The following is a 27,231-nucleotide window of genomic DNA, read 5'->3' on the forward strand; positions in this document are numbered from 1 at the left end:
ACAGTGGTAGTTTGTGCATCCTTATTATAACTAGTTTGTAACGCCCCCTATGATCACAAAAAGGGAACATAAGAAAATGTGTAAATGGTGTTTGTTATAAAATTGAGTTCACAAGAATATGTCTAACAAAGTCTGAGTAGAACGTATGAAAACGGTTTCGGGCAAGAGTCTGTGTTACAACCTACAGTTTGTCTGTTTTGTGGATCGTGAATTTTTTTATTTTATTTTTTTAGGCTTTTCTCAAGATTTAAATGACTAACCAAGCTGAATATATTGCACAGTAACACCTGTTAGTTATTGGTGTTGGCTATAATCATGGCAGACTGAGTTAGTTATATAAAGGTCATTTAGTTCACGTTCATTACTCCTGATTTTAGGAAGAAAGAAGGGCCAAGAATATGACGGATTTATCTTTTCTCGCTTCAAATGTAGAGTACAAAACGAAATGTTCTCAACTCATAGCAGGATAGCTAGCCTAAAAAGAAATCGATATAACACATATCTTTCCGGCACACACGAACATTGGATAAATATAGTGATCAGGATACATTTGACGCATTTGAAAAAAAAAAAAAAAAAAAAAAAAAAACGTTATATCGTGGTCAATGATTGCTATATTCTCAAAGTTCAAAGTGCATTTCTTATGGGAGCCTTTGCCAAATATAACTCATTTGAAGAAGCTGCCATGAGCCTCCAGCATGAACTCAAGGCTGAATCTGAACCTTAAGTCTGCAACCTTCATAGAATCCTGCAAGAGAAACTTGGAGACAAGTTTGATCCTGGCAATTAGCCAGTTCTTGCTACTGCAGGTGGTGTTGTTGTTGTTGTTGTTGTTGAGGAGGAGTGAATTAGACTTCGGCATAGAACTTACAAAAATCGTGCCTCCGTATTTTCTGGTCTGCATGAAGTCCTCTTCGTTAGTCACAGATATTTGTTAACCTGCATGTTTGCAGACTTTTACCACCAATACTGCAATATTGTGTGCAAAGTCCAGGACGTTTTTACTCTGAACACACAAAGGAATGGGACAGAAGTAACATTGACACATTCACTCTATTGATTTGCAGTTCCACATGTTTCCTCGTCTTTGCTTTCAACACAAAGAGACAACTAGAGGACGATGAATCCTGATGTCGACTCCTCATGTATTTTTACCAGAGTTCTGTTAGCCGGGTAGCTTTGGCACTACCACATTGCTACTGTCACTCCCACATTAAGGAAAGGGTAGCTATTGCAGAATGTATAGTTGGTGTCTTAATTGCACAAAGAAACAGAAATTAATTTTGGTTGACTTTAATTCTGTGAAATAGGAATTAAAAAAAAAAAAAAGAAGTTTATTTTAGTACTTGACGGATAGAACGAAAAAAAAAATAATGTAATTAATGTAACAGCCAGAAACATAATTTAATCTTTGGAGAACTTGGGGGGGGGGAGAACTCTGTATAATTGCACGCGATAATTTCCCTTTAATTTGTTACTCTAAGTGAACAAGTTTACACTTAAAAATAACATCAAGATTGCGGTCTATGCTCTTTCTCTCTTTCATATATATATATATATATATATATATATATATAATCTGTAGAAATATATTTTCTTATTATATATCAATCCTTATTTAAGAAGCTCAATGTAATTACAGAGCAATATAGAGAAGAAATGACAAAAAGTTACATTCCAAAATTCATGTGGACCATCTTATAATTTATTCCTTTAATTCAGTTGACATACAATTCTTGACAGTATCTGTTTCATAACGCAAAATCAATTACTTAATTATTAGATCAATCAGTGAATATATTATGGCCTTAACTCCTCAGAAGAAATAGTAACAATCAATCCGTCAGAAGGAATTGAAATGTGATTTGACATGGTGAAAATCCGAAAATTGGAAGAGAAGCTGCAGATAACTTTATATTTTTCCATTACGTCATCGCGTAAGGGGAAAATATAAAGTTATCTGCAGCATTTCAATTCCTTTTGTCGGATTGATTGTTGCTATTTCTTCTGATGAGTTAAGACCATAATAGATTCACTGATTGATATAATAATTAAGTGATTGATTTTGCGCTACGAAACAGATACTGTTAAGAATTGTATAAGTCAACTGAATTAAAGGAATAAATTATAAGATGGTCAACATGAATTTTTGAATATAACTTTTTGTCATTTATTCTCTCTCTCTCTCTCTCTCTCTCTCTCTCTCTCTCTCTCTCTCTGTGTGTATGTGTGTGTGTATATATATATATATATATATATATATATATATATATATATATATTAGTTTTAATTAATCCCAGTCAGGCATTTCTGATAATCGGTGAAACCGCTATCATCAAGTGTTAAGCTAAGTACATTTTTGCGATTGTTTAGCCTTCTTTGACTATTGAAAATAGTACCAAACGTTTTGACCTCTTTTCATATATATGCGCGCTGTTTAGGTCAAATCGAACGCATGAAAAGCGCTTATGATGAAAAACACAGTTACAAAGCAAAATTAGTGAAAACACACACATAATATGAAACCCACAAAAACACATTCACAATGAATTGCAATTTAACACACACACACACACACACACACACACACACACACACACACACACACACACACACACAGATAGAGTAAGGTGGTTTATAAGTGGACATACACGCGACTGGCGCGTGCCGAACGCATACAAAAATGAAAGGGGAGAAAAACGCGGCGGTTAGTTTGCGCACGACACACCCGAACCCTAACCGTAAACCTGCGTTAGGGTGACAGCTGCGTTGATGTCGACCAATCAGCGAGAAGGGCGAACAAAGAAAGTGTGTTATAGAAAGAGGCAAAGAAAAATAAAATAAAATAAAAAGAAAGCCTCTCCCATAAACCTAGAGGCACACGTGCGCCAATCTCTGGTATTTGATCCACAGGTGGTACCGCCGCCTTCTACCCCCCTCCCCATCTCCATTCTCTTGTATTTCATTGTTTTTTTTTTTTATTTTTTTTAATTTAAATTTTTTTTTTTATTCACGACTACTACCAGTGGCAGCACGTCTTTCTTTTCTTTTTCTTTCTATTAGCTTAATTCGCTTAATAAGAAGAAAAAATTATAACTGCATTTTAAAATCACCACGTGAAAGAAAACAACGAAAAAAATAAATAAATAAACACTTGGTCGATAAAAAAAGATGTAAAATTCTAACTGCATTTCTCCCTTTTCAAACTTAAACAAAAGAAGAAGAAGAAAAAAACACCGCACGCACCACAAAAAGCCTTCGAGCTAGGATTAAAGTGTAGTATCTTTCAGATTAATTTGTACATTTATCTACTTTGCAGAGAGTTAGACACAAGAATAGGTGTGATTTTGAGAAGCTAGCTCATTGGAATAAGCACACTTTAACCTACAAAAATATGCCTGAGCAGCTCTATCGACATTCTCAGGTAGGGAGGCCTTAGGTGATTAGCAATCCTTTCTATGGGAAAAGGTAAAGCCTGGGAGATTGGACCTCCTAGAACTGAACAGAATCTTACTTTTTTTTTCATTAGCGATGCAATTTCATAAGTCTTTTCTTTTTTTTTCCATTTTTTTCGATTAATATAGATTTGTCAATGTTGTTTCCTTTTTCTTTTTTTTTTTTTTTGTTTTCAGTTACAATGAGCTCAGAATTATTCTCAAACATCTTTACTTAAAAAACACTAAGTGAATGAAAATTTCAGTGTATACATGAAACACCAAAATTATATATATATATATATATATATATATATATATATATATATATATATATAACAGTAGATGTACGTGTGTGTGTGTGTGTGTGATACTGGCACTGTGTGAAAATATTTAACCGATAAACTCTTAAACTACTGGTCACATAACAGGGAAATTAACAGGAAATAGTAATTATACACCAAGGAATGTTTCTAACAAGTATCATCTTTGTTTGGGTGAATGAACAACGCATACGGAAATATGTTGGCAAGTTGAAATGCAAAATGTTCATTTCAACTTGCCAACATATTTCTAGTACTTTTGCACATGTGCAAATTCATTCATAGCTTGAAATGCTTTAATTTTAAATATTTCTTGTCTATCTGCCGATAGCTCAGATGGTAGGAAACGCATCTGAAGTGTTAAATGTTTTGGTTTCGATTCTAGCTGATGACACCCAAGTCTTTTTTTTTTTTTTTTTACCTTTTCACGTCTATATATTAGGTACAATATAATATTTAGTAAAGAATTGAGTCTGTAATAATAAATACGAAATTTGCATGAATTAAAATATAATTAAGGATCTTTTCTTTTACGATCAAGCAAGGTCAGCCCCCCCCCCACCTCGCTAGTTACTAATACAGATTTATTTAAAACTCACAAGCAGCTTTGCACTGACCATATTTAGATATTCTGGGACAATGCTGGATCGGGTCAGTTGATATATAATCTGTTGGGTTGTCCATTGAATGTAGGTTGAACTGTTTGACTGTTTTGCAACAAATTAGGCATTAGAGAACAATCAGTTCTTCGTGGAAATCCTCCGAGTGTTGAAAGTTCAACTTTCACTTGCTAAGAATAAAAAAAAATTACTTAACACTGTTACCTGGTCATGGCTCACGGGGCGAGGAGAACAATCTATTCCCATGGATTAAATGAAAGGTTCTTTTCGAAATATAGATTTACAGTTCTATAAGATGTATCTGAAGGTCAGAAGTTGCATCGGCCAAAACATTGAGATTATAATATGAGAATAACAGTCTAAATAATTTAAATAATCATCACCTCAGAAATTCCGAAATGAGAAAGAGTTTGCAAATATTAGTTTCTTTCTGGTTGCCGTATTCCTCCTTCTTTCTCTCTTCAGTTATTGGCTGAAATAGTTTAATAATTTTTTTTTTTTCAACTCCAATAATGATAGTGGTAAATAATTAGTCAAAAACTGAAATATATGGAAGAACATACTTATTAATGAAACCAAAATATATGGAAGAACATACTTATTAATAAAACTGAAATATATGGAAGTACATACTTATTAATGGTGGGAAACTTTCTCAAACAAATTATTGACAAAAAAAAAATTTTTTTTAATACATCCTTCGAAGATTTTTGGAGTATATTATTGTCTATTTAGGAATTAATACTTTAAAATAGTTTTGTATTTAAAAGGAAGTAACTTTGTGTCCAAAATTATCTCTCTTACTCTGAAATGATTTTAAAGCAGACTTATCTGCCCCTGCATTGAGGAACAGACGATAACAAGAGAATAATTCAATGTATGCTTGCTAACATCAGCTATTAGACCTCATTTTCTAAGTAATTCTTTTCAGTTGTCAATTGCACAATAAATCATTATTGTTGATGTACATAGAATCGTTTTCAGCCAATTATTTCTTCATATGTGGCTTACCATTCACAAACCACTTTACAACATTGTTCAAACATTCAAATAACAAATTATTCAAGATAGTCGATAAATTTATAATATAATTTATAATTTATAAACATTTATTCCTTGATTTATTTATTGAATCACTTATTTTGTTTCCTCTTCCTCCTCGTCACTAGGAGTCAACATCCTCAAGGTTATCGGGGAGTGTAAGTAAGAGTTATGTTTTGAAAACCCCGATTCTGCTCGATTTGCAATAATTAATCTTTTGGAATGGCTTCCTTCAGTTTGACTTTAGTTTTATTCTTTGAAAATAAGTCGGCTGGTGATTTACTAACCTCGAATTGTTTTATGATTACTAATGACCTTAATAACACTATTCCCATTAACCATATATATAAATAACTTTTACCAAACGCAATAGAATTTAATTTTCTATCCACCTACATAGTTTTAAAATTCCCAAACTGTTTGCAAGTTTTTTTTATTTCAATACAAGACTTTGTTTATTTATACCTGCCTTTCAGATTGATTCAAAATTCAACCTCGAGTTCTAAAACCAAGAAATAGTGCAAAAAAAAAAAAAAAAAAAAAAAAAACAACATAACTTTTAAATGCATTAAAATTTAATTTTCTACTGAACTGTATATTTTTAGCTTTCTGAAACTGTTTTAACGTTTTTTCTTTTTTAATTTCAAAATAAATTGCATTATCTTGAATCTTATGGCCCTACGTGTACAGCTATTTTCTTTATAAACTACACTAAGATAAAAAAAAATTCTTAAATGAAATAATTTGGTTTCAGAATTTTACAACTACACAGGTCAATAGAAAATTAAATTTCATTGCGTTTGGTACAAGTTGTTTAAATTTTTATTTTTTTGTTTATTCTGTTTGTTTTTAATTTCTCATGTGTTAACTATGTTGCATGGTTGCCAGTTATTGTTTACTGTTCTGCATCATCGATGCTACAAAGGAAAATCATCATTGTCTTTTTGCTTGCGACAACAATATTGTTGGAGTCTGTTTATCTTTAATTTTTTTTTTTTTTTTTTTTTTCGACAATTGTGATTCTTTTGCCTTGGGTTTAATTACCAAATTTATCAACCAAAATAACAATTGCACGAATTTATCTCTTCAGAGATTGTTTATAAATCTTGCTAATAAATATCAAGTTGATTTTTGCATTTCTTTAAAGTAAAGTTTCTTTCTCCCCCTCCCCCCTTTTTTTTAATGGAAACCGCTCCAAACAAGGTATCAAGACACTTGATGTAAAAAGCTAAAAATACCATTTCGTGATAAGTGTTAGATGAGTAGATTCAGACCCAGAAAACAGCAATTTTCCCCTCTTTGTCAGAAACATCACTCATGGAATGTGGGGGGGACTAAAGGACAAAATAAGGGATGCAAGAGTTACGAGGCTGCCAAAAGTAAACCCAAGGTCCACTTTTTACATTTCTTGCTTAAAAACATGCACACAAACTAACTCAAATATTCAAACTTAAATTATTCTCTTGAATGACGTGCAACCCTGGTGGTTTCACACTAGATTAAAAGAGGGAAAATTCAACAGAAAAACTGTCGAAATTAATGGATTAATCCCAAAAATTGTAAAAAAATAAAAATATATATATTTTTTTAAATATTGTCTTAAATTATTATTTTGTCCTGCTAGCTGCAGAATGCTGAATGCTCTCCAAATTTTACGACTTGAGCCAAGCTAATACACCTTAAACTTGAAAATGTTGCTTAAGAGAAAAATGAAGATCTTGAACAAAATCTCTATTCAATTTACATTCTGGGTATCAAAACTAAAACTTCATGTTATGGTTTGGCTTTAAATATTTAAAAATCAGAGTATATGTGCATTCTGAAAGAGTGACCCGCATCATGAGTATTCATGAGTGCTTCTTGAATACCTGGAGAATTGCAATGGAGATGTGGAAGCAGTGGCTAGCATGAACGATCATAATAGGTGGTTTGATTCATTAGGAAGCTGTAAAAAAATGCACAAGATTAAAGTAAGACAATGTGAACTTTGATGAGAGAAATAGGTGTCAAAATGGTGTGATTATGAAGAAAGCGCTGAACAATAATCTTTCCTATTCCTCATAAAGTAGTTGCAAGAAGTAACTACACAGTGCCAAGGCTCAAGAGAACTGCATGTACACCATTTGTGTCTTATTTTGTATTGCCACTGGTCTTTAGGATTACTGGTAGGATACAACGAAATACAGTACTTTTTGTGTTCATTAGAATTCATCACAGCTTTAAAGGTAATGGGAGACAATCCTTCCAGATATTATGATGGGTTCATTTTCTGTCACTCATACATGAAGGAAGTACCTATAGAACCGATCAGAATATTTGAGGGTAAAATTAATTTTTATCTGTCACTTAGTCTATACATTGACATTTATGAGTTTATTATGCCCACTATGTATGCACCATTTTTAGCTTTCTGTTTTCATATTGCAACCTTGAGTTAAGCATGTATTCTTTTTTTTTTTTTTTGTTCACTCATATTAAATATTGCCTCATGTGAATGGCCACAATTAAGTATACTGCTGGAAAAATGTTCATTGCACTTATGAAACAATACTATAATGGTTAAATGTTCATCTATATATATAAAAGACAAAATGTGTGGGCTTTTTTTGCCGGGCTTCTCGGGGGGGGTATTATTTCTTAGAACTTTTTATATACCGGCTAAATCATAATATCTAGTATTTACGAACGTACTTCACATCTAGATTTATTTTCATCGACCTTTACAAAATTCTTGCTATTTCAGCTTCTCTCGAGTGTGTTCGGCTTTTTAGTATAAATAAAGTGAAACTAAATTAAATGGTAGCGGTTCTTGGCTTTCGTCTCGGAACATCCAGTCCCCCCCCCCAAACATCTTGGTTAAACAAACCCCAAAAAACTGCCTTGCAGTAAAAATTAACTGATCTCATTAAATACACGCACGTATCAATTCAGTTTTTAATGCTTAAATAAATTCAAACGTCTTTCTGTTACTCTTCCTTGCTGGCCTAGGGGTTAGCGTGTCAGTTTTTTATATTTTATTTTCCACCTTCGCCTCAACGCTTCTGGTTCGATCCTACCTACCCACCAAAACTTTTTTTTATTACTTTTTCATCTAGCTCCCCCTCAACACATACACCTATAAACACCCGGGCAACGTCAGGCACCCCCGCTAGTTATCTATAATATAAGTCTCACCTGTCTGTTTAAATGTATGTACGAGAATTGTGCAATAAGTAATGCCCCTGACCCACTTCCAGTTGTCTGATCTAGCTGAAATTTTGCATGTGCAATGATTTATATCTTTATGGGTTATGTGGCAAATTACAGCTCTGGACTAATTATGGTTTCTGTTTTACAGGTGTTTGAATTGAGTTGGGTATGAAATGGAGCCTGTTGAATGTTGAGCAGTGATCCGGTTTTTGTATTTGAAAGGACGCACACCATAGGAAACTTTTGATGAAATGAAAGAAACTTATGGTGATAATGCCCCATCATGTGACCTTGTAAAACGTTGGCATTGTGAATTCAAACATGGTCGGAAGTCTGTGGAAACAGCTCCCAGACCTGATTGCCCCCCCCTTCTGCCACTGATGAGGGATCTGTCCGTCAAGTTGAGGCTGCCATTTTGGAAGATAGGCGCATTACTATTTGTCAAATAACCCAAGATGTCAAGATTAGTACAGGGTCTGTGGAAACTATTATTCATGACCATTTGCATATGCATAAGGTGTCTGCCAGATGGATTCCCAGGTTGCTCACACCATTCCAGAAGCAAGAGCGCATAGAGTGCTCGAGGATGAATTTGGAGATGTGCCAAGAAGATGAGTCAGTTTTTCAAAAGATTGATTACACAGGATGAAACCTGGATCCATCACTATGATTCAGAGATCAAAGCCCAGTCAGTGCAGTGGAAGCACTTGGGCTCACCATCTCCAAAGAAGGCAAGGGTGTAGCCCTCCGCTGACAAGATCATGCTCACAATCTTCTGGAACCAGGACGGAGTAGTGATGACAGATTTCCTGGCAAAGGGTACCACAATTACAGGAGCCTATTATGCTTCACTTTTGAGGAAATAAAGGGAAGCTATCAAAATCAAGACGCGGGGCCAGATTAGCAAAGGTACCCTCCTCCTGCAGGACAACGCCCTGGTCCACAACTCACATGTCGCCAGATCAGAAGCACGGGCATGTGGTTATGAAATCCTTCCCCATCCTCCCTACTCTCTTGACCTTGTACCCTCTGATTTTCACCTCTTCCCAGCCATGAAGTTGTTTTTGAAAGGAAAGCGTTTCCCAGATGATGCAGCCTTGATTTCTGAAGTCACGTCGTGGTTGGAGGACCAACCTAGGGTGTTCTCCAAAAACGGTCTCCAGAGCTGCATCAAACGATGGGAGAAATGCATAACTCTGGGTGGTTCCTATGTAGAAAAAGACTAATAACTGTGCCAAGTTTCGTTGCTCTACTGCTATGGAAAGTGGGTCAGGGACATTACTTATTGCACGCCCATCGTATGTTTGTATATCTTGCAAAAACTTTTGACAGAGGCGACGGATCTTCATGAGATCGGTATTGTTTTGAAGCTCGACCCCTCAGAGGACAAATATCGAAAAATTGGCCAAAAACATTAATTCTTTCATCCTAAACTCGAGCGTTTTGTACAAGGAGGGGTTGATTTTTTTCACCGTCATTTTAGCAAGTCATCGCCACCGTTGGATTAAATTCAGTTAATTTCAATGTTTTGACTTCCGGTCGCGTCATGGAGACATCAGCTATTATGTCAGATTTTCTTTCACTTTCTTTTCTGCCTTCACGATATGGGTTTGAGCCTTCCTGCCTACTACCACTATTTTTTTTTTTTTTTTGCTGAACACACACCTCCAAACACCCGGGCACCTAGGCTAGTCATTTATAAAATTAAAACTTGTAAAAGATTGCAATTAATATATATATATATATATATATAAATTTAAAAAAATGGAGTATAAAATGAGATTCAAAGGTGGAAGCATGAGTTTCTTGTGTTCTTCAATTTTCCTAACCACTTTTGTCATATATATATATATATATATAGGTCCTTATGAACACTGTAATAAATGTTTTTGTTTTTTTTAATTTAAGGTTTTGCAGATTTTAAATGTTTCCATTTTCTTTTTATATTTTTTCTTCTAAAAATTCTTTTTTTTTTTTTTTGTATTCCATATAATGAACATTCTTGCAGTCTGTTAGGAACATCCACTTGTCTTTGTTTAGTTGCCTTCTGCTCTTTAACGAAACATGTGTAAATCATACTAGGCGTCTGCATATGTGTATATAAAAAATTAATAAAAATTTATAAGTCTATTAATTCCATCTTTTTTTTTTTAATAACTAATTTTGTGTGTGTGTGTGGAATTTATTCAAAATCTGAAAGATGATATAATTATTTCCACAATCAAACAACGTTGCAGTTCACATGAGCCATAAAAGCAAATGAGCCTAAATGAGGGCCAAACTAGAATCTTGAATTTCTGGCTTGTTTGCTTTTATGGCTCATGTGAGCTGCAACGTTGTTTGACTGTGGAAACAATTATATATTACTGGGATCTTTTTGAAATCCAATATGGCGATGAAAGACATTTTCCTATATGTGTGTTGAATTCAGTTATTTCAGGGTGGGGTTACTTTATAAGCATTATAATGAGTAAGTGTTTTTTAAATTTGTTTTTGCTGACTTTACACATCTCTATTTACTTGTTATCTTTTTTTGCTTCTCCAAATGCTTTTCCATTTCATATAGGAAATTTTCCAACAGTTTTTTTTTTTTTTGTTCAGGAACATACATTTGTCTCTGAGGAGTTGTTTAGTGGCCTTCCGCTATTCATTGAAACACGTGTAAGGCATACTTCATAAAAAATGATTAAAAACTTATGAGTGTGAACTAAATATATCTTCTGGTTTTGGAATGATAACTAATCACACGCACACACACACACATATATATGCCACACCAGTTTCCATCAGATCACCAAAATTAAGCAACAATGAGCCTGATCAGTACCAGATGGGTGACCATTTAGGAATAGTAGGTGCTGTATGTGCTCTCCGCTCATCTCAGCATTGTTTCCAGTCATCCTGAATTTATACTTGCCTCTGGAATAAAACAGTGTCAACTAGGGAAAAGTGTGGTTGGAGATTGTGCAACTCTTGGCACAAACAACTTTAGGTACAAGTCACAGCATCATCAGTGATGTTCGTAGTCTTCATCAACAACGATGGATGAGCATTTAATATATATATATATATATATATGTATATATTAAATATATATATATTAGTGTTCGGACGATTAATCGGAATCGAAAAAATCGGAGCTTTTTGGGATATCGGTATTGGAATCAGGAAAATTTGAGCCTATTTTCCGATGCCAAAACCGATTCCTTTAATTATCTATTTTATTTGATTTTGTTTTTATAAAACATCTACTGTTTGTAGTAATAATAAAATAATTGATTTAAACTTCCAGTAAGACTAAAATCTCTAGATCATCTCTGTGACAAGCGTGTTTTTTATGTTTAAGAAACTAAAAGCACATTTAACATGTGTTTTTACAGTAATCGAGACAAAATAATAATTTTATAGTAAAATATTTAAAGATTTATAAAGAATCGGAATCGGTAATTGTATCAGAATCGGGAATTTAGTATGGATTTGGTAATTGTATCAGAATCGGAAAAAATATTGGAATCGTCCCATCACTGATATATATATATATATATATATATATATATAATTTCATAATTTAGAAATTTAAATTTTATGATTTGAAACGGTAAAATTTCAAATTTAGAATTTTTATTATATGCAAAGAATACATTTTAATAAATATATTTCCTTAACCCATGAGTTTTCGATGTTTATTCATCTCCTCAAAGGAAAAAATATTAGCGAATATTATAAATAGTTTTCACCTTATTTGCTAAAGGTAATAAACATAGAAAATTAAACGTTTTTACAGTTTTTAAATCATTTTAGCTACATAGAATAAGGGAAATTATGCAGAATAAAAAAAGGATATTGAACTTCAAATCCAAAATGTATGCTAAATCCTGAAATGGAAGTTCTTGGTAGTAGGGAGGTAGAAAGATCCAACGCGTATTGTAATTCTTCCAAGGCACCAGGTAATGATCCCATGTAGTCATATTTCCTTCGTTTCTTCTTTGGTTGGGTGAGATATCTGGCAAATGTTTGATCATAGCAATCCGGTAAAGATTTGTTAATAGAAGTTTCAAAATTCAATCCAAGTGTAAATCAATTTGTGAAAAAAAAAAAAAAAAAAATCCGGAGACAGGCAAATAAAAGAATTGTTTATCAAAGCAAAGCGAAATAGTCAAAACTAAACTGCATTCTTTGTTTTGTATGCAATAAAAATTCTATATTTGAAATTGAACCGTTTCAAATCATAAAATTTAAATGCCTAAATTATGATTTATTTGCTCTATCTGGTATATTGAGCAATTTTCATTTAGCTGGGATTGTCTTTATAAAATATTACATCTAATAATATTTTTTAAGACTGAAAGGGACAAAAATGGATGGTAACGTTCAATGCTGCCAAGACTAAGCTTGTTTCCTTTAATAATTACAAGAAACCTTCTCAACCACCAATAGCTATGGCTAATGATGCATAACCTGAAAGTACTTTGTTCAAACTTTTCAGCTTAATGTTCACAGGGAACGTGAGTTGGAACAGGTACATCAAGGGCATTGCCGCAGCTGCTGCAAGGTAGGTGAGTTCTCTTTATCATGCCAAAAAGTTACCTCCGCCTAAAAGTATCCTGTGCTTCTAGGCCATCATTCGCCCATGTATGGAGTATTGTTGTCACATTTTGGCTGGGGTATCTGCTACTAGTCTTTCACTTCTGGACGGGGTTTAAAAGAGTCGCTAACCTAATTGGTTCTGAACTGTAAGCGTCTGTTCCATCAACATGTTGCATCCCTCTACCTGTTTTATAAGTATTTTAATAGATGATCTGACGAATTACAAGCCTGAAGGGGTTCAGCATAAATACCCCCGACAAACTCGACAAGCAGCAAAATCCCACCTCTACACAGCAGAGATCCCCAGATGCCAGAAAGTCTTCTACTCTAATAGTTTCTTCCCTCAGAACTGCTAGACTTTGGAATTCACTTCCAGGTTCCTGTTTTCCAGACTGTACTGACATGCAGAAGTTCAAGTGTAATGTAAACAGTCATCTTGCTGCTAAGCTCCCTACATAGTGTCCCTGCAATTATGCCTCAGATAGTGACCCCCTACATCAAAGTGTTTCTGTCCCTTGTTTGGGGGAAAAATGCAATAAGAAAAAAAAACAAACAAACAAAAAAAACATGAGTTTCCTTTTTAAGTTAAAACAGTGAACGCAGTTAACATTCATAATGATTGACCTTTTTGCTCATTCGAATGATAACCACAAATACGTTGTAGTTAAAGCCACAGAAAAATTTCAATTGGCGTCTCTTTTGTCTTTCAACTTCATGTAAGCAACATAATTAATCGGCTATGAGCCAAATTCCATCCACTTATGGATAATGGCAAGGGAAAAGTAGAAGAGACCAGTTTTGAATTGTTGTGAACCACCAGAGTTAGGGTTGATCACGTGTGTAGGAAGGCATATATGCTCCTTCCCTTCCTCCGTCTCTTATATATATATATATATATATATATATATATATATATATATATATGGTCAGGTCAAAAGTGACGGAACAGGTTCACTCACCAATTAAGTGGTTAGGTGGGAGACTATCACCCTTTTCCCCAGCACGACCATTAAAACAATACTTTTCAAGGGTGGTAAGCCCACTTGAAATCAACAGTCAGCTAGCATATCTACACACACACACACACACACACACATATATATATATATATATATATATATATATATATATATATATATATATATATATATATATATTGGAACCCCGGGATACGACATTAAAAATTAGTAACAAAATTATATTGTGGCATCCGTCAGTCGAAACGACTATGGGTCAGCGCCGTATTAAGATGTTGCCGGGATACGACATTAAAAATTAGTAACAAAATACAGTACAGTATATAATACACATGTATGTAATCAAATAACATAAATAATACCGTAATCAGGGTCCGGAAAACCCTCGTATTCCACATTGTAATCTGAAAAAAAAAAATGTATCTTAAGGTCACCGTATCTCAAGGTTCTACTGTGTCTATATATATATATATATATATATATATATATATATATGAATTTAAAACGATAGGTAGATAATCCTTGGAAAGTTTTGTTTTAATTCTTGTTGGGGGTGGATTGGGAAGAATCACCCTCCTAACTATTTATATAAATGTATTTAGGAAGCATTCTTTCATTTAAGCAAACAGTGTTATATAAAACAGATTTCCCTGCTTGACTATACTTTTTCTATTTTTTCAATTTTCTATTTTTTTTTTTTTGTTTGTGTCAAAATGAAAAGAATTAATGATTGTTCGATATGTATCACTACCACTTCCGATTATATATTTTGTTGATATACATGGTGTCCCCAAATAATCTGATACATTTGTTGATCAAAAAAAAAAAAAAAAAATTAAATAACAATTAAATAAAGAATATATGTATATATATATATTTTTTTTTTTTGAAATGTACATAGAATGCCATTTTATTTCACACAGTCTTAAGTATTAAATCGCCAAAGTTTTCAATAACAATGGATCATTATGGGTAGAATAGCAGCAATTTCAGAACGAATAACTCGTTTTAATTCTTTAAGAGATCGAGGATGTTGGCTGAATATTTTTGACTTCAAATATCCACATATAAAATGTCACAAGCGATGTTTTGGCCAACCAATATCACCACCTTCAACAGTCCAATTCATAAGGGTATTCTAAAATTTAAAAAAAATGCACAGATATAAATGAATTTTGACCTAATTAAAATAAAATGCCCTTCTACATACATTTATAAAAAATTTTCTTTATTTAATTATTTAATTTTGTTTTTTACATACAAATGTGTCGGATCATTTTTGTATATTACCTTTCCAAAATGAAGCTAATAATTTAGTACAAGAAATTTACAAATCTTGTAGTAAACCTACCAACGTTCAAATGTCTTTTGGAAGACGGAAACTTCTACACTCCTCCTCCTCCTCCTCCTCCTCCTCCTTCTCCTCCTCCTACTCCTACTCCTCCTCCTACTACTACTATTAATAATAATAATAATAATACCACCACCACCACCACTACTACTTTATCTCAAAGACTCACCATACACCCAGAATATTCTAGCTCAATTTACAAGAATTAAAAAAAACAAAAAACATAACTAGCCCACTCTGATTTAAAACAAATTAGAGTCAGTAACACAAGAATAATACATTCTGAAAATATTTTTTTTAATTAAAACTATGTGAAAATATCTTTATCAAAATACATTAACATACAATAGATAACATTATTTATGAAACCAGTAGCAACATTTTAAAATGCTTAACATAATACAATTTATCTTGTGATGCTTTTTTTTCCAGAAAAATTCTCCTGTTGTTGTGAGAATTTGCTGCGATTAAGATGCTCTTATATGTTCGCAGAGAATTCAATTATCCTGAAGATGTCCTCTGAAATAAGGACGAAACGTTGATTTTTTAATAATTTCATTCGGATTTTCTATTTTTCTTTAAACATAACGTCAACCACCGCTGGTATTTTTTCATTCCTTATACATTCTGTCGAAATGGAAAACCGATCTTCTCTGCGAACATATAAGAGCATCTTAATCGCAGCAAATTCTCACAACAACAGGAGAATTTTTCTGGAAAAATGTATTGAAGAAAAAGTCATACCTGCATGCATACCTAAATCTTTTAACCCAACCTTCCCATACGCACACATATTTGTCCTTCCCGACATGGGTAGGATTCAAAAACTGTCTTTTTTCGCACGATCTATGACTTTTTCTTTTCTTACATTTTTATTTCAATTATCCTGAAGATGTCCTCTGAAATAAGGACGAAACGTTGATTTTTTAATAATTTCATTCGGATTTTCTATTTTTCTTTAAACATATATATATAGTTTGCACAGTTCCCAATGGACTATCTTCTTGACCCAGTTATGTCTGTTGTTATACTCGTTTTGAAGTAGTTTGCTGTCGCTACTTATAATGTAGTTTACCAGTTGGTCTCTTTCGAGAACTTTTGTTAACTTGGTAATACCATTGGAGCACAGGATGGAGTAGGTGCTAATGTGAATGCAAAAATTAGGAGTTGATAAAGTTGAGAACTTCTGCTATTTCCACTGTCGACCAAAGCATGTGTGTGCAATGTGATGATGTATGAAAATGAAACTTGCATGTATTACATAGAGAGAAACGATAGGGGAATGATAAAATGGTTGTGTAATACGTGTCTTAAAGGCAGGCTTGGGTCTGATGACTTTAAAGAAAAATTAAATCTAGATACTATAGAGATGTGTACAAAAGAATAAACATTGATGGTATGGCTATGTTGAAAAAAATGGATGAAAGTTTTTTTTGTTTAATAGATGTAAAACAGTTGAGGTAACAAGATCAGCTCACAGGGACAGGCCAAGTAAAACATGGAGAAAAGTGATTAAAAAAAAATGGATCTAAAGGTTAAATAAAGACCTGGCCAAACATAGGTTACTTTTTAAGGTCAATTTCTTGAAGCCATCCAATGCATACCAGAATGTAAAATGGATGTTAAACCTGAATATGATGATGCCTACAGTCTACATTTACTGTTTTCCTTGGGTCTTGTCTGTCTTGACTTTCATTATTATTATTGCTAGTATATCACCACCACTCCTCATCAAAGGAAAAGGTAATTCCTATGAGATGACATTATGACCATAGAACAGATACCACACTATACTCACTCTCCCCAAAATTAAAGAGGTAATGTATGGAAAGATGGTATAATGACGAACGAACATATACTACACTGACCTTACCCACTAAAGGAGAAGGTAATGCTTGTCAGGGTGGCATTATGATGAATGAATGTATACTACATTATACACCAAAAAAAAAGGGAACTAATTTCTGGGAGAATGATCTCATTACAAGAGAGCAGATACTACATTACTTCCCTCCTCTAAAGAAAAAAAAAGAAAAGGTGATGCCTGGGAATATGGTATAATGACAACAGAACAGATACTGCACTCTCCTTACCCTGAGTTGAGCATTAAAAGCTAGTATAATAGCACAATAGAATAGTATAGTTTCAGCTTCAGGTAGGCAGAGACCAAATCTCCATTAGTGAGAGATGTTCAAAGATTATATGAAAATTAACTTTGTATCTCCTTTTCAGATCCAAAATAATCAATTACCTCCAATTATATGGATGGAATGTATTTGTATAATGACTTTCATTGTTGTTGCCTTGACAACTAGATAAGTATCAGATGATGATGGTCGTGGGGTTTCACTTAATGGAGTCAACATGGGATGGGAAATAGTTTATAATGTATGGACGTTAATTATCTTTGTCAATTCGATACCTAGCCACTATTTAGAGATTAGCAACCAACTGTTGCCTCCGTTTTATGCGAGCCTTAAAACGGGAGAGTGTATGTGACGTGTAATTTCCAGCTCTCATTCGAAAAAAAAAAAATGACTTTGGACCTATTTGAAATGTCAGAGAAAATTGCAAAGGGGAAAATACTTTCTATTTTTTTTATTATTATTTTTTTATTTTTTGGGAAAGTTCATTTGTAAAAGTCATGCCAGGCAAATTTCATGTTTTTGTCGGTCTGCCATTTTTGTAAATTGATAGTTGACAGAGATATTTCAGTAATAAAGCACCCGTTTAGCGAATTGGTATTTCTACTTTAACATTCTACAGACTATGATGAAGTGACTCCTGTAGCTCTTCACTGGCACAGTAGCTTAGGAATACATACACAGACATAAAAGAAGTAAATAGACACCCTCATTATCATTAAGAATGCAAACTGCTGCCAAAGTGTCCTGATGGACTTTGACAAGATAATATTGATTATTTTCCCTCGCTGATGTCTCACTTAATAGTAAAATCCCAAGGTTTTATGCGATTTAAAACCGATTGTCCATTTCAGATTAACCTATAATATAGTATGGTCCAAAAAAGAGTCTTAATTCTAATAGATCATGCACTACCGACCAAGCTCTAACTTCTGTCCCATCACTACAATATTCCATCCCTGTACTTGCTTTATAATGATGGAATGTGCATCTGATGAACTCATAGCATTTGTGCCCCCTCAATGTACATACTCCCGACTAATTTGATAAGTAACAAAATCCCACCCTTCACTGTTGCGGTCCCTAGATGTGGGAAAACCTACTCTTAGTTTCTTCAATCGGATTACTAAATTTTGGAATATCCATCCCTGTTGCCTGCTTCCCTGATTATACTAACCCATAAAGTTTAAATGTAATGCGAACAAACATTTTGCTGCTCAATTCCCCACAGTCCCCTTTTAGGCATGATCCTAAATAGTATCCCCCTTACGTCCAAGTAGCATTATGCCTTGTTTTGGGTGAAAGATAGTAAAAAAAAAAAATGAATAAATAAAAAAATGATAGAAGGTAAATAATAAAAAGGCGTATTTGTATGATTATCGACCTTGTTGAACATCGCATCATTTGTAACAGATGTGAGAAACTCGATGCGCACCTCATAAATATTCATGAGATTAACGCAATTTTCCTACCATTGTCACACGGTCGAACAGTTGTTAGTTTCTGAGTTTTACAAACTGTAAATTTAAAGCTTCTATCTACAATCGGTGTTAGTGACCTTGTACTCTGCTGAGGCCGGACTACAAAGAAAAAAAATCTGATGTTATCAGATCAGGTTATCTGAAAGTACTGACTTCCTGACATAGAATGCACCAAACATTTTTCATTCCCTTTGAAAAACTCAATCATGTTCTGGAAAAAACACAAACAACAATTTTCGTCTAGAAAACAACAAAACTAAACACCATGAATAAATATTTGAAGATATAAAGACTTTTAAGTATAAGAACTTTTATCAAAATGATCGATTCCAAAAAGGATTGATATTTATTTATTTATTTATTTATTTTTTACATAGGCATCACCACTTATCAAGGCCCAGAGGCCACTCGAGGATAAGGGTTAAAGAGTGTACAGTAGTAAAATTGGACAATATAGTAATCATTAGTAATGGAAATTTCGGTAAATTTGTTAACTTAAGTGGAAAAGCTCATTAAGAACTTGTTTATGTTGGACTTGAAGACAACCATATTGTAGTCAGCTGGAAAGCAGGAAAATGGAAGACAGGCGTGCAGTTCTAAGAAAGAAGCTTTGTTCATGGAATCTACGTTTAGGTTTAGGCACAGATAAAGAGTGGGGGGGGGGAATTATTGATAGTGTTTTCAGCTAGATGAGTGTCTCTTGTGAAAGTTTGGCGAAGCGGGGGCCGTAGATCGTTACTCAGTCGAGCACTTGCCATGAAAATAATGATAAAGCAGGGAAAAACTCACAACACCTCTTCTGTGAGATAGAGGTTGCACGGAAGAGAAAAGGACATCCCCTACTAGGGGACGAAGTCTATTTTGAACTCTATCAAGGCAGGATAAGTCCTTTCTAGCAGCTCCTACCCAGATGTGGCAACAGTACTCCATCCTTCAACGTACCTGGCTCTTATATAGAGAATTGCATCAGCAGTGAGATATCTACTGGATCGATAGAAGGATCCCACCATTTTTCCAGTGGCTTTGGCAACGGATTTGATGTATGTGTTCCATTTTAGATCAGGAGTAAAGGTCAAGCCCAGAAGCTTGTCAAAACATGAAGCCTTCCCAAGATGAGAGCCATTCATTTCAATTTATGCCAGATGAGGATCAGAGCGCTGATGATGTAAAGATAAAAGCTTGATTTTCGATGCATTAAAAGTAACTAGCCACCTCTTTCCCCATTGTACCACATGCTCAAAATCAGAGGAGAGAGAATTGGAGAGAACTTGGTCGTTTATGTCGTAAAAGAAAACAAACAAACCAAACACCATGAATAAATATAAAGAACTGAAAACAAAATCTTTTTTCAAAAAATTACTAGATTCTGCGTTAAATTACCCCAAAAAGAGTTGACATGCCATAAAACAAAACAACCAAACAAAAAAAAAAAAAAACAGAAAAAAAAAAGCTCTCTCATATAATTATATCATTTAATTCTTTTCATGATAGCAAAGTGATTTGATTTGGTTCTACCATTTAAGTTATTAGTTACAATTAGAATTCCTTTGGATAGTTTTTCGCTTGTATTAACTATCAATAACATGTCGATAAAGTCATGCGTGTTGCTTAAATCATATTTTTGATCCAAAACTGAAAATCTAGAGAGCAAGGATCTTTTCACCTCGCTACATGCTCATTCTCACAGGAAAGACATTGCAAGTCTATCTCTGATCTATTGTTATTTTTATGGCAGATGCTCGACTGAGCTTCAATCTATGATCTCCTCCACTGCAAAACATTTGCAACAAATACTTGTCAAGCCACAACAATTGTCAACAATTTCCCTTGTTCTCTATCTGTGCCTAAATCTAAACAAACAGTTTCTTTCCTAGAACTGTCCGTCTGTGGAACACAATACTCTGGGGCTGCTTCTTAGATAACTATAGCATTTTCAAGTTTGATGTAAATAAGTTCTTGTTGAGTTGTCCTCTTAAATACTTAAACCCTACCCAAGTTCCACCATTACTGATCATCATTGTGTTGTCTTACCATCGACCTGAAACTCATTAACTTTTATCCTCGAATGGCTTTTGGGCCTTGATAAGTGGTGCCCCTCCTCCCCCGCCCTCTCCCAAATGAAAAAGTGTTTCCATCTGGCTACACTATTGAAGTACACTTTCAAAAATGGAACACATTACTACAACATTGCTTCACTGCATACAACAACATGGTCTTCTTTAAATCCAATCTCAGGAAATAAGTTATCTTCATAAGTAATCAAATTTTGTCCATTCTATTCATTATTTTCAATCCTCTCATAATATTCTTCATCGTTCAACTAAAACTTTATCGATCTTATTAACTTTTATCCTCGGTTGCTTTTATTAATGTTGAATAATGACTCGTTAGTAAAAAAAAAAAAAATTAATTAATTAAAAAAGAACAAACTTTCTATGTGGCCACTGTCCACCTGTCTGTTTATTTATCATCATGTGATTGCTTCCCTGCAGATTACAACGTGGTCGTCTTCAAATCCAATGTCAACAAATACTCATCATAAACCGTCTTCATAAGTAATCAAACTTAGTTCATTCCATGCATCGTTTTTAATCCTCTCCTAATATTCATCATTCAACTGGCAATCCATTTCATTAACTCTCATCTTCAAATGGTAACATGTATGTGGATATTTATGAAGGCTGATAGCAATGCAGAAAAAACAAAATTCTGAAAGAAAGTATAAACAGAAATGAACAATTGAAATCAGTATTTGGATTATGAATCTTTGTAAAATTTATTTAATTTTCAAGAGATCTTTTTCATATTAAATCACTAAATATGGAACTTACTAGTAGATATCAATAGAAAAATATCTCGGATGGTGTAACGTCTTTGATAATTCCAGGAGAGAACCTACCATTCTGAAAATTATCAAAGATGCTACACTATCCCACATATTTATTTAATAGCAATGCTTCAAGCAAACTACTTGTCTCTGTTTTACATTAGTATTTTTTTTTATTTTTTTATTTTTTTCAAATCTTATGTCAATTTGGGTGGAACTTTGTTGTTTGGATTTTATTTTTAGTTTTTAAATAAATGTTTTTTGTTGCTTTGATGATCTTTTCAATTGACACATTTCAGATGAAAACATTATTACATACTTACGTGCCATGGCGAAACTAGTACAAATTCCAAAAGTTATGAAAACTGCTCCAGTAGATGATGTCGTAGCAGTATTTTAAATTTGAAAAAAAAGAAAAAAAAATCGGCCACAATTACGTTCCTAAATTTCCTGTTTATAAATGGGGAGCCTTTTAATTTAACTCATGGGTTATCTCTCTTGTTTGTCATACTGAATTGGTTGCACAACTCTTCTACATTAAAACATACAATAAAAGTGATCAATTCTATAAATTCTATTTTTATTTGTAATTATTTTTCTACTAGATTATTTTTTCATAATTTTTGGAATTTATACTAATTTCGACATGACATGTAAGTACGTAACCAATGTTTTCATCTGAAATGTATTGGTTTAAAAGATTACCAATATAAAAAAAAAAGAAAAGTTTTTTTATTCTTCTCAGAAACTAAATGTAGAACATTGTTAGAATGTTTTAAATTGTTCTGTGCTTGTCATATTTCTTAATACGTGCGCCCAATTACTGGCTGGCATAAGTATAATTAGACCTATTAGCCCTATTTGGTGACCAGTTTAGGAATAAAAGTACCAAATCCAAAACATAGATTGTTTGAAGTCAATTGCACAGGCAATTTATGTGACCTCTATTTACTGGAGTAAATTATAGTACAATCGCAAGTCTAATATAGAACCCTTCTTGTAAGTGTGTTATTAGAAAGCTAACGAGTCCAGTCAGTGTGTTTCTTACCACAAAAGGATCAGAGTTCCTCTTCCATTTGCCCATTTAATAAAATGGGGAGGTGCTGGCTGTAGTATCAAAAGATCCGGTTCATTTGTTTCAATTCTCTAAATTATCCAATGACAATAACCTCGGGTCTGGTGGACATGGAAGTGGTAGGTACTACAATTTCTTATTCATATAAAGCAGTAGATGTATCTGTGTGTCTGTCTGTTTGTGTGTAAACATTTAACCGATAAACTCTTAAGCTACTGGTCACATAATACTGAAATTAACAAGAAATAGTAATCGTACACCAAGGATGGTTTATAACAAGTAAAATCTTTGTTAGGACGGATGAATAATCCTACAAACATATATCGAAAAGTTGAAATGCAAACTGTTCATTTCCACTCGCTGACATATTTTTACTTCTTTCTGTGAATGCCCAAATTCAATTCATGTCTTCAAGTCGTTTAATATTAAATTTTATTTTACCTATCCCTTGATAGTTACATCGGTAGGAGACACAGCTGGAGCACTAAATGTTTTGGTTTTGATTCTAGTTGATGTCACACAAGTCGTTTTTTTTTGTTTTTTTTCTTCTAAACTTGAAATCACTGCTATATATTAGGTACAATATAAAATTTAGTAGAGAATTTGTTCAGTAATAATAAATACGAAATCTGCATGAATTAAAATATATTTAAGCATATTTTATGACCCGGCAAGGCCTGGTGCTCCCTTGGCTATTTATATAAAGTTAGGTATCTATATATGTTTATAATATTTTATGTATAGGATTCACTCCTAAACTAATTAACAAATTATTATGAATTTTGGAACATAATTGCTAGGCATAAGGTTGAGTATACTTGGTTTAATTTAATTTTATGCAAGACGGACAGGGGCAAGAGGTGAGGGTGGAAGTCCTTTGTGAAAATTCAGATACTTCTGATTTTTGTGATATTTTAACAATTAGTATTATACAGCAATTAATAAATATTCCTCAAATTTTACCTTATTTTGTTTTAGTTTTTTTTAATGTTTTTGAGGACATCATATGGGTAGATTTGAAAATTGTAATACATCAGATTCACATTGAATTTGATCCATAGTCATTAGACACCACCATCATATTGACTGAGTTTATGTTCATTTTACATACTGGTGTGTGTTTTTTAAGAAATTGACTTCAAAATTAACTTATCTCTGGCCAAATCTTTATTTATCCATCTTTCTCTCGTCCATGTTTTATCACTTCTGTTCATGACTTGGCCTTCTTTTATGCTACCTTAACTGTTTAACTTCTGATAATCCAAGAACTTTCATCCATTCTTTCAATGTGACCATACCATCAAAGTCTTCTGTTCTGCATAACTGTCCAAATTTAATCTTCCTCTGAATTAAGCAAGATTCTCTGAATTTCAGTTTCTTCATAAGACCCTTTAAGAATTGAACACTTTCTAGAGTCAAAATCATGCAATGGAAGAAAGATCCTGGGCATAAGGTTCAGTATCTTCGTTATGCTCTGTTCAATGGATTCATTTTACCGGGTATTTTTCTAGTTTATATTTTAACAATGTATACAACAACAGAATTATGATACAATCAATCCACCAATGCCTTTGTTGCTGTTCTGTCATAGAATGTCCACACTCCCAGGCTTTGCTTTTACTCTGAAAAGGGGTTAGAGTTTATTTTTAATTATCTGAAGTATGCTTTCTAAGGAATGTTGACTGGGCTGCTGAGGTATTTGTTATAGATCAGAGTGCGCTTGTCCTAGTGTGCTGGTTTCTTAAAATCACACCTAATCCTGTGCATAGTCTCCTAGCAAGAAGGTAAATAATATACATGCATTTCTCCCAACTTTTGACTAATCGCTTGGTGTAGAATAATCATTCTGTGTCATGCTTATTGAGCACAAGTGAAAATCGCATTCCAACGTTTTCGATATACTTATGCATCATGCAAAAATAAGTATCCTCACTAAAAATTAGGAAAAATTATAGAATAGAATTTTAATTAAAAATAAAAATCAGTTTTCATATTTTGTCAATCCATCATTCATTATTTGGTTAAATGACACACTGACTTATCTCCTCCTTATTTATAGGATCTCCTCTATTATTAATGGCAGATTGGTAAAATATAAAACTGTTTTTTTTGTTTTTTTTTTTAATTAAAATTCTACTCAATAATTTTTTCTAATTTTTTGGTGTAGATACCAATTTTATCTGATGTGTAACTATATTCAAGAGTTTTCCTGTTAATTTATTTGGAACTGCAATTTTTATTTGTGACCAATACTTTTTTTTTTTTTTTTTTTGATCCGGTGGTTTTGCCATCACATTATTGATGAGAGCATTTGGTCAAAAAGAATTTGAAAGTGATTTTTATCAATCTGATTTTTGAGATGAGGATTGATAATTTGGATTATTTGGACAACTGTTCTCATCTTGTCATCTCTGATAAAATACTTGATAAAATTACGTGATTAGTTACACTCTTCTGCAGGTTAGAGAGTGTAACTTATAACTGAATTTACCAAGTACTTTATCCACTATGCCATGGATCAGTGCGGGTGATATTCAAAATACAATTTCGAATTGCTTATGACTTTTACTCAATCATGGCTGATGGAATGAGATTATGCTACTTCCTCAGATAAAATAGAGAGTTCTGTTAGAAATTCCGTGCAGATTCCCAAGTTGAACGAGATACACCTAAAGAAAGTCGGAGGTTACATTGATGAAAACTTTGCGAAAATAACACTCAAGATGAGAATAGTAATCCAAATAATTCAGATAATCAAGACTTTTATGAACATCTCCATTTGAATGCATCTGGACTCTTTGCTCTTTCTCCCCTGACAACCTGCTGATTACTTCTATTATTATTCAACTTTTTTTTGTTTTTATATTTGCTGCATTTTGTATTTCTTCTAGGATTATTTCCAGGGCTTTTCTGGAAAGAGAAGGGACTGTTCTTAGTGCTCCTATAATTATTGTCATTAATATAATAGTCCATTACTACATAGACCTTTCAGTTCTCTTGCAAGTTCCAGGTATATAATTATTATTTCTTACCAATCATTAGCAGTAATTTCTCACTGATTTAAATAGTAGTTTTTCCTGAAATTTAGTTGACTGCATGTCTCCCCGGATGTCCAATAATTTCTGTTCCATTATTATTGTAAAGCACTTGGTGTTCTCACACCAGCCGTTTACTAAAGATTTCTCATTGATAAATTAACACCCTGTAGTTTATTCTGAAAATTGAGTGACACTAATCCTCCTAAAAAGTCCAGTACTCTCTGCACCCTTCCTGTCAAAATCCAGGTAATATTATCCTTCCTCGATCTTGAGAGGGTGGTTATGTTACAGTATTTTTTCTTATCTCTATCTTACCAAAATTGTCATTTCAACACGTTTGCTGTGTTTGTCTCGATATGCTCATCTGTTTCTCTGGTTGTGTTTATCCGCTGTGTCCTTTTATTGCAACTTCCCTGTGGCTGTTCAGTGTCATCTTGTTATATGGGTTGGTTTCTGCACTCTAGGATTTTTTTGTTATATGCCAACTGCTTTTTTTAGTGTCATCATTTGAATGGTGTCCATACTCTAATTTCTATTAGTCATTTGATTTCTCATTGATTTAAATAGTAGCTTTCCCTGGAATCTAGATGACAGCATATCTGCCTAGGATGTCTAATCACTGGACAACATTGTTTTACTTTGTGAATGTTGTCTAGATTTCTACAACTGATTCAGGGTATTGTTGCACTGCTGAATCAGGAAATGGCATCTATTTCTCTCCTTCGGGTCGTGTTTTTGTGCTAAGTTGATTTGAAAAAAGCAGATCTTGTGACAAAACTGATTAAATTTTTGTGTCATTATCAGCTGATTTTTGTAAACACATCATCCTAAATGTGTCTTTAAAATCAAAAAATGTTTTGCCAACAACATCTATTGATTAAATGATAAAAACATCGATTACCATAAACTGAATGGTGGGTATTGATAAAGGTAAGTACATGTAAATTGCATGTTGTTTCACCATTGTTCAAACTTCAGGACTTGAATATCCGTTTCTTTGAACTCCTGGAATGTTCAGCAGCAGAGAGGTCTCTGTCCAGACTCTAACTATAGTCAGCCATCATGACTGTATCCCAGCAACCCTGATACCTTGTCTCTATCTCTTTCAAGTTCTGATGGAATCTCTTCCCCAGCTCGTCACTCA

At 33.4% G+C, this 27,231-nt stretch overlaps 1 protein-coding gene across 2 annotated transcripts in view; it reads left to right on the forward strand.

The window, feature by feature from the left end:
• The window catches only part of LOC145292293 (TNF receptor-associated factor 4-like), a 188,387-nt gene that overhangs the window by 98,502 nt on the left and 62,654 nt on the right, over positions 1 to 27,231 (forward strand). The window contains exon 2 of one of the 2 annotated variants that reach the window (XM_080138621.1): positions 5,547 to 5,576. The exons of the other annotated variant lie outside the window; for it this stretch is intronic. Coding sequence (XP_079994747.1) covers positions 5,547 to 5,576 — 30 coding nt within the window. The remainder of the gene's footprint in view (positions 1 to 5,546; positions 5,577 to 27,231) is intronic. 2 annotated transcript variants of the gene reach the window in all.

This window comes from Euprymna scolopes, chromosome 2, assembly GCF_053919585.1.
Source record: "Euprymna scolopes isolate OS-2025 chromosome 2, ASM5391958v1, whole genome shotgun sequence".
Classification (NCBI taxonomy): domain Eukaryota; kingdom Metazoa; phylum Mollusca; class Cephalopoda; order Sepiida; family Sepiolidae; genus Euprymna; species Euprymna scolopes.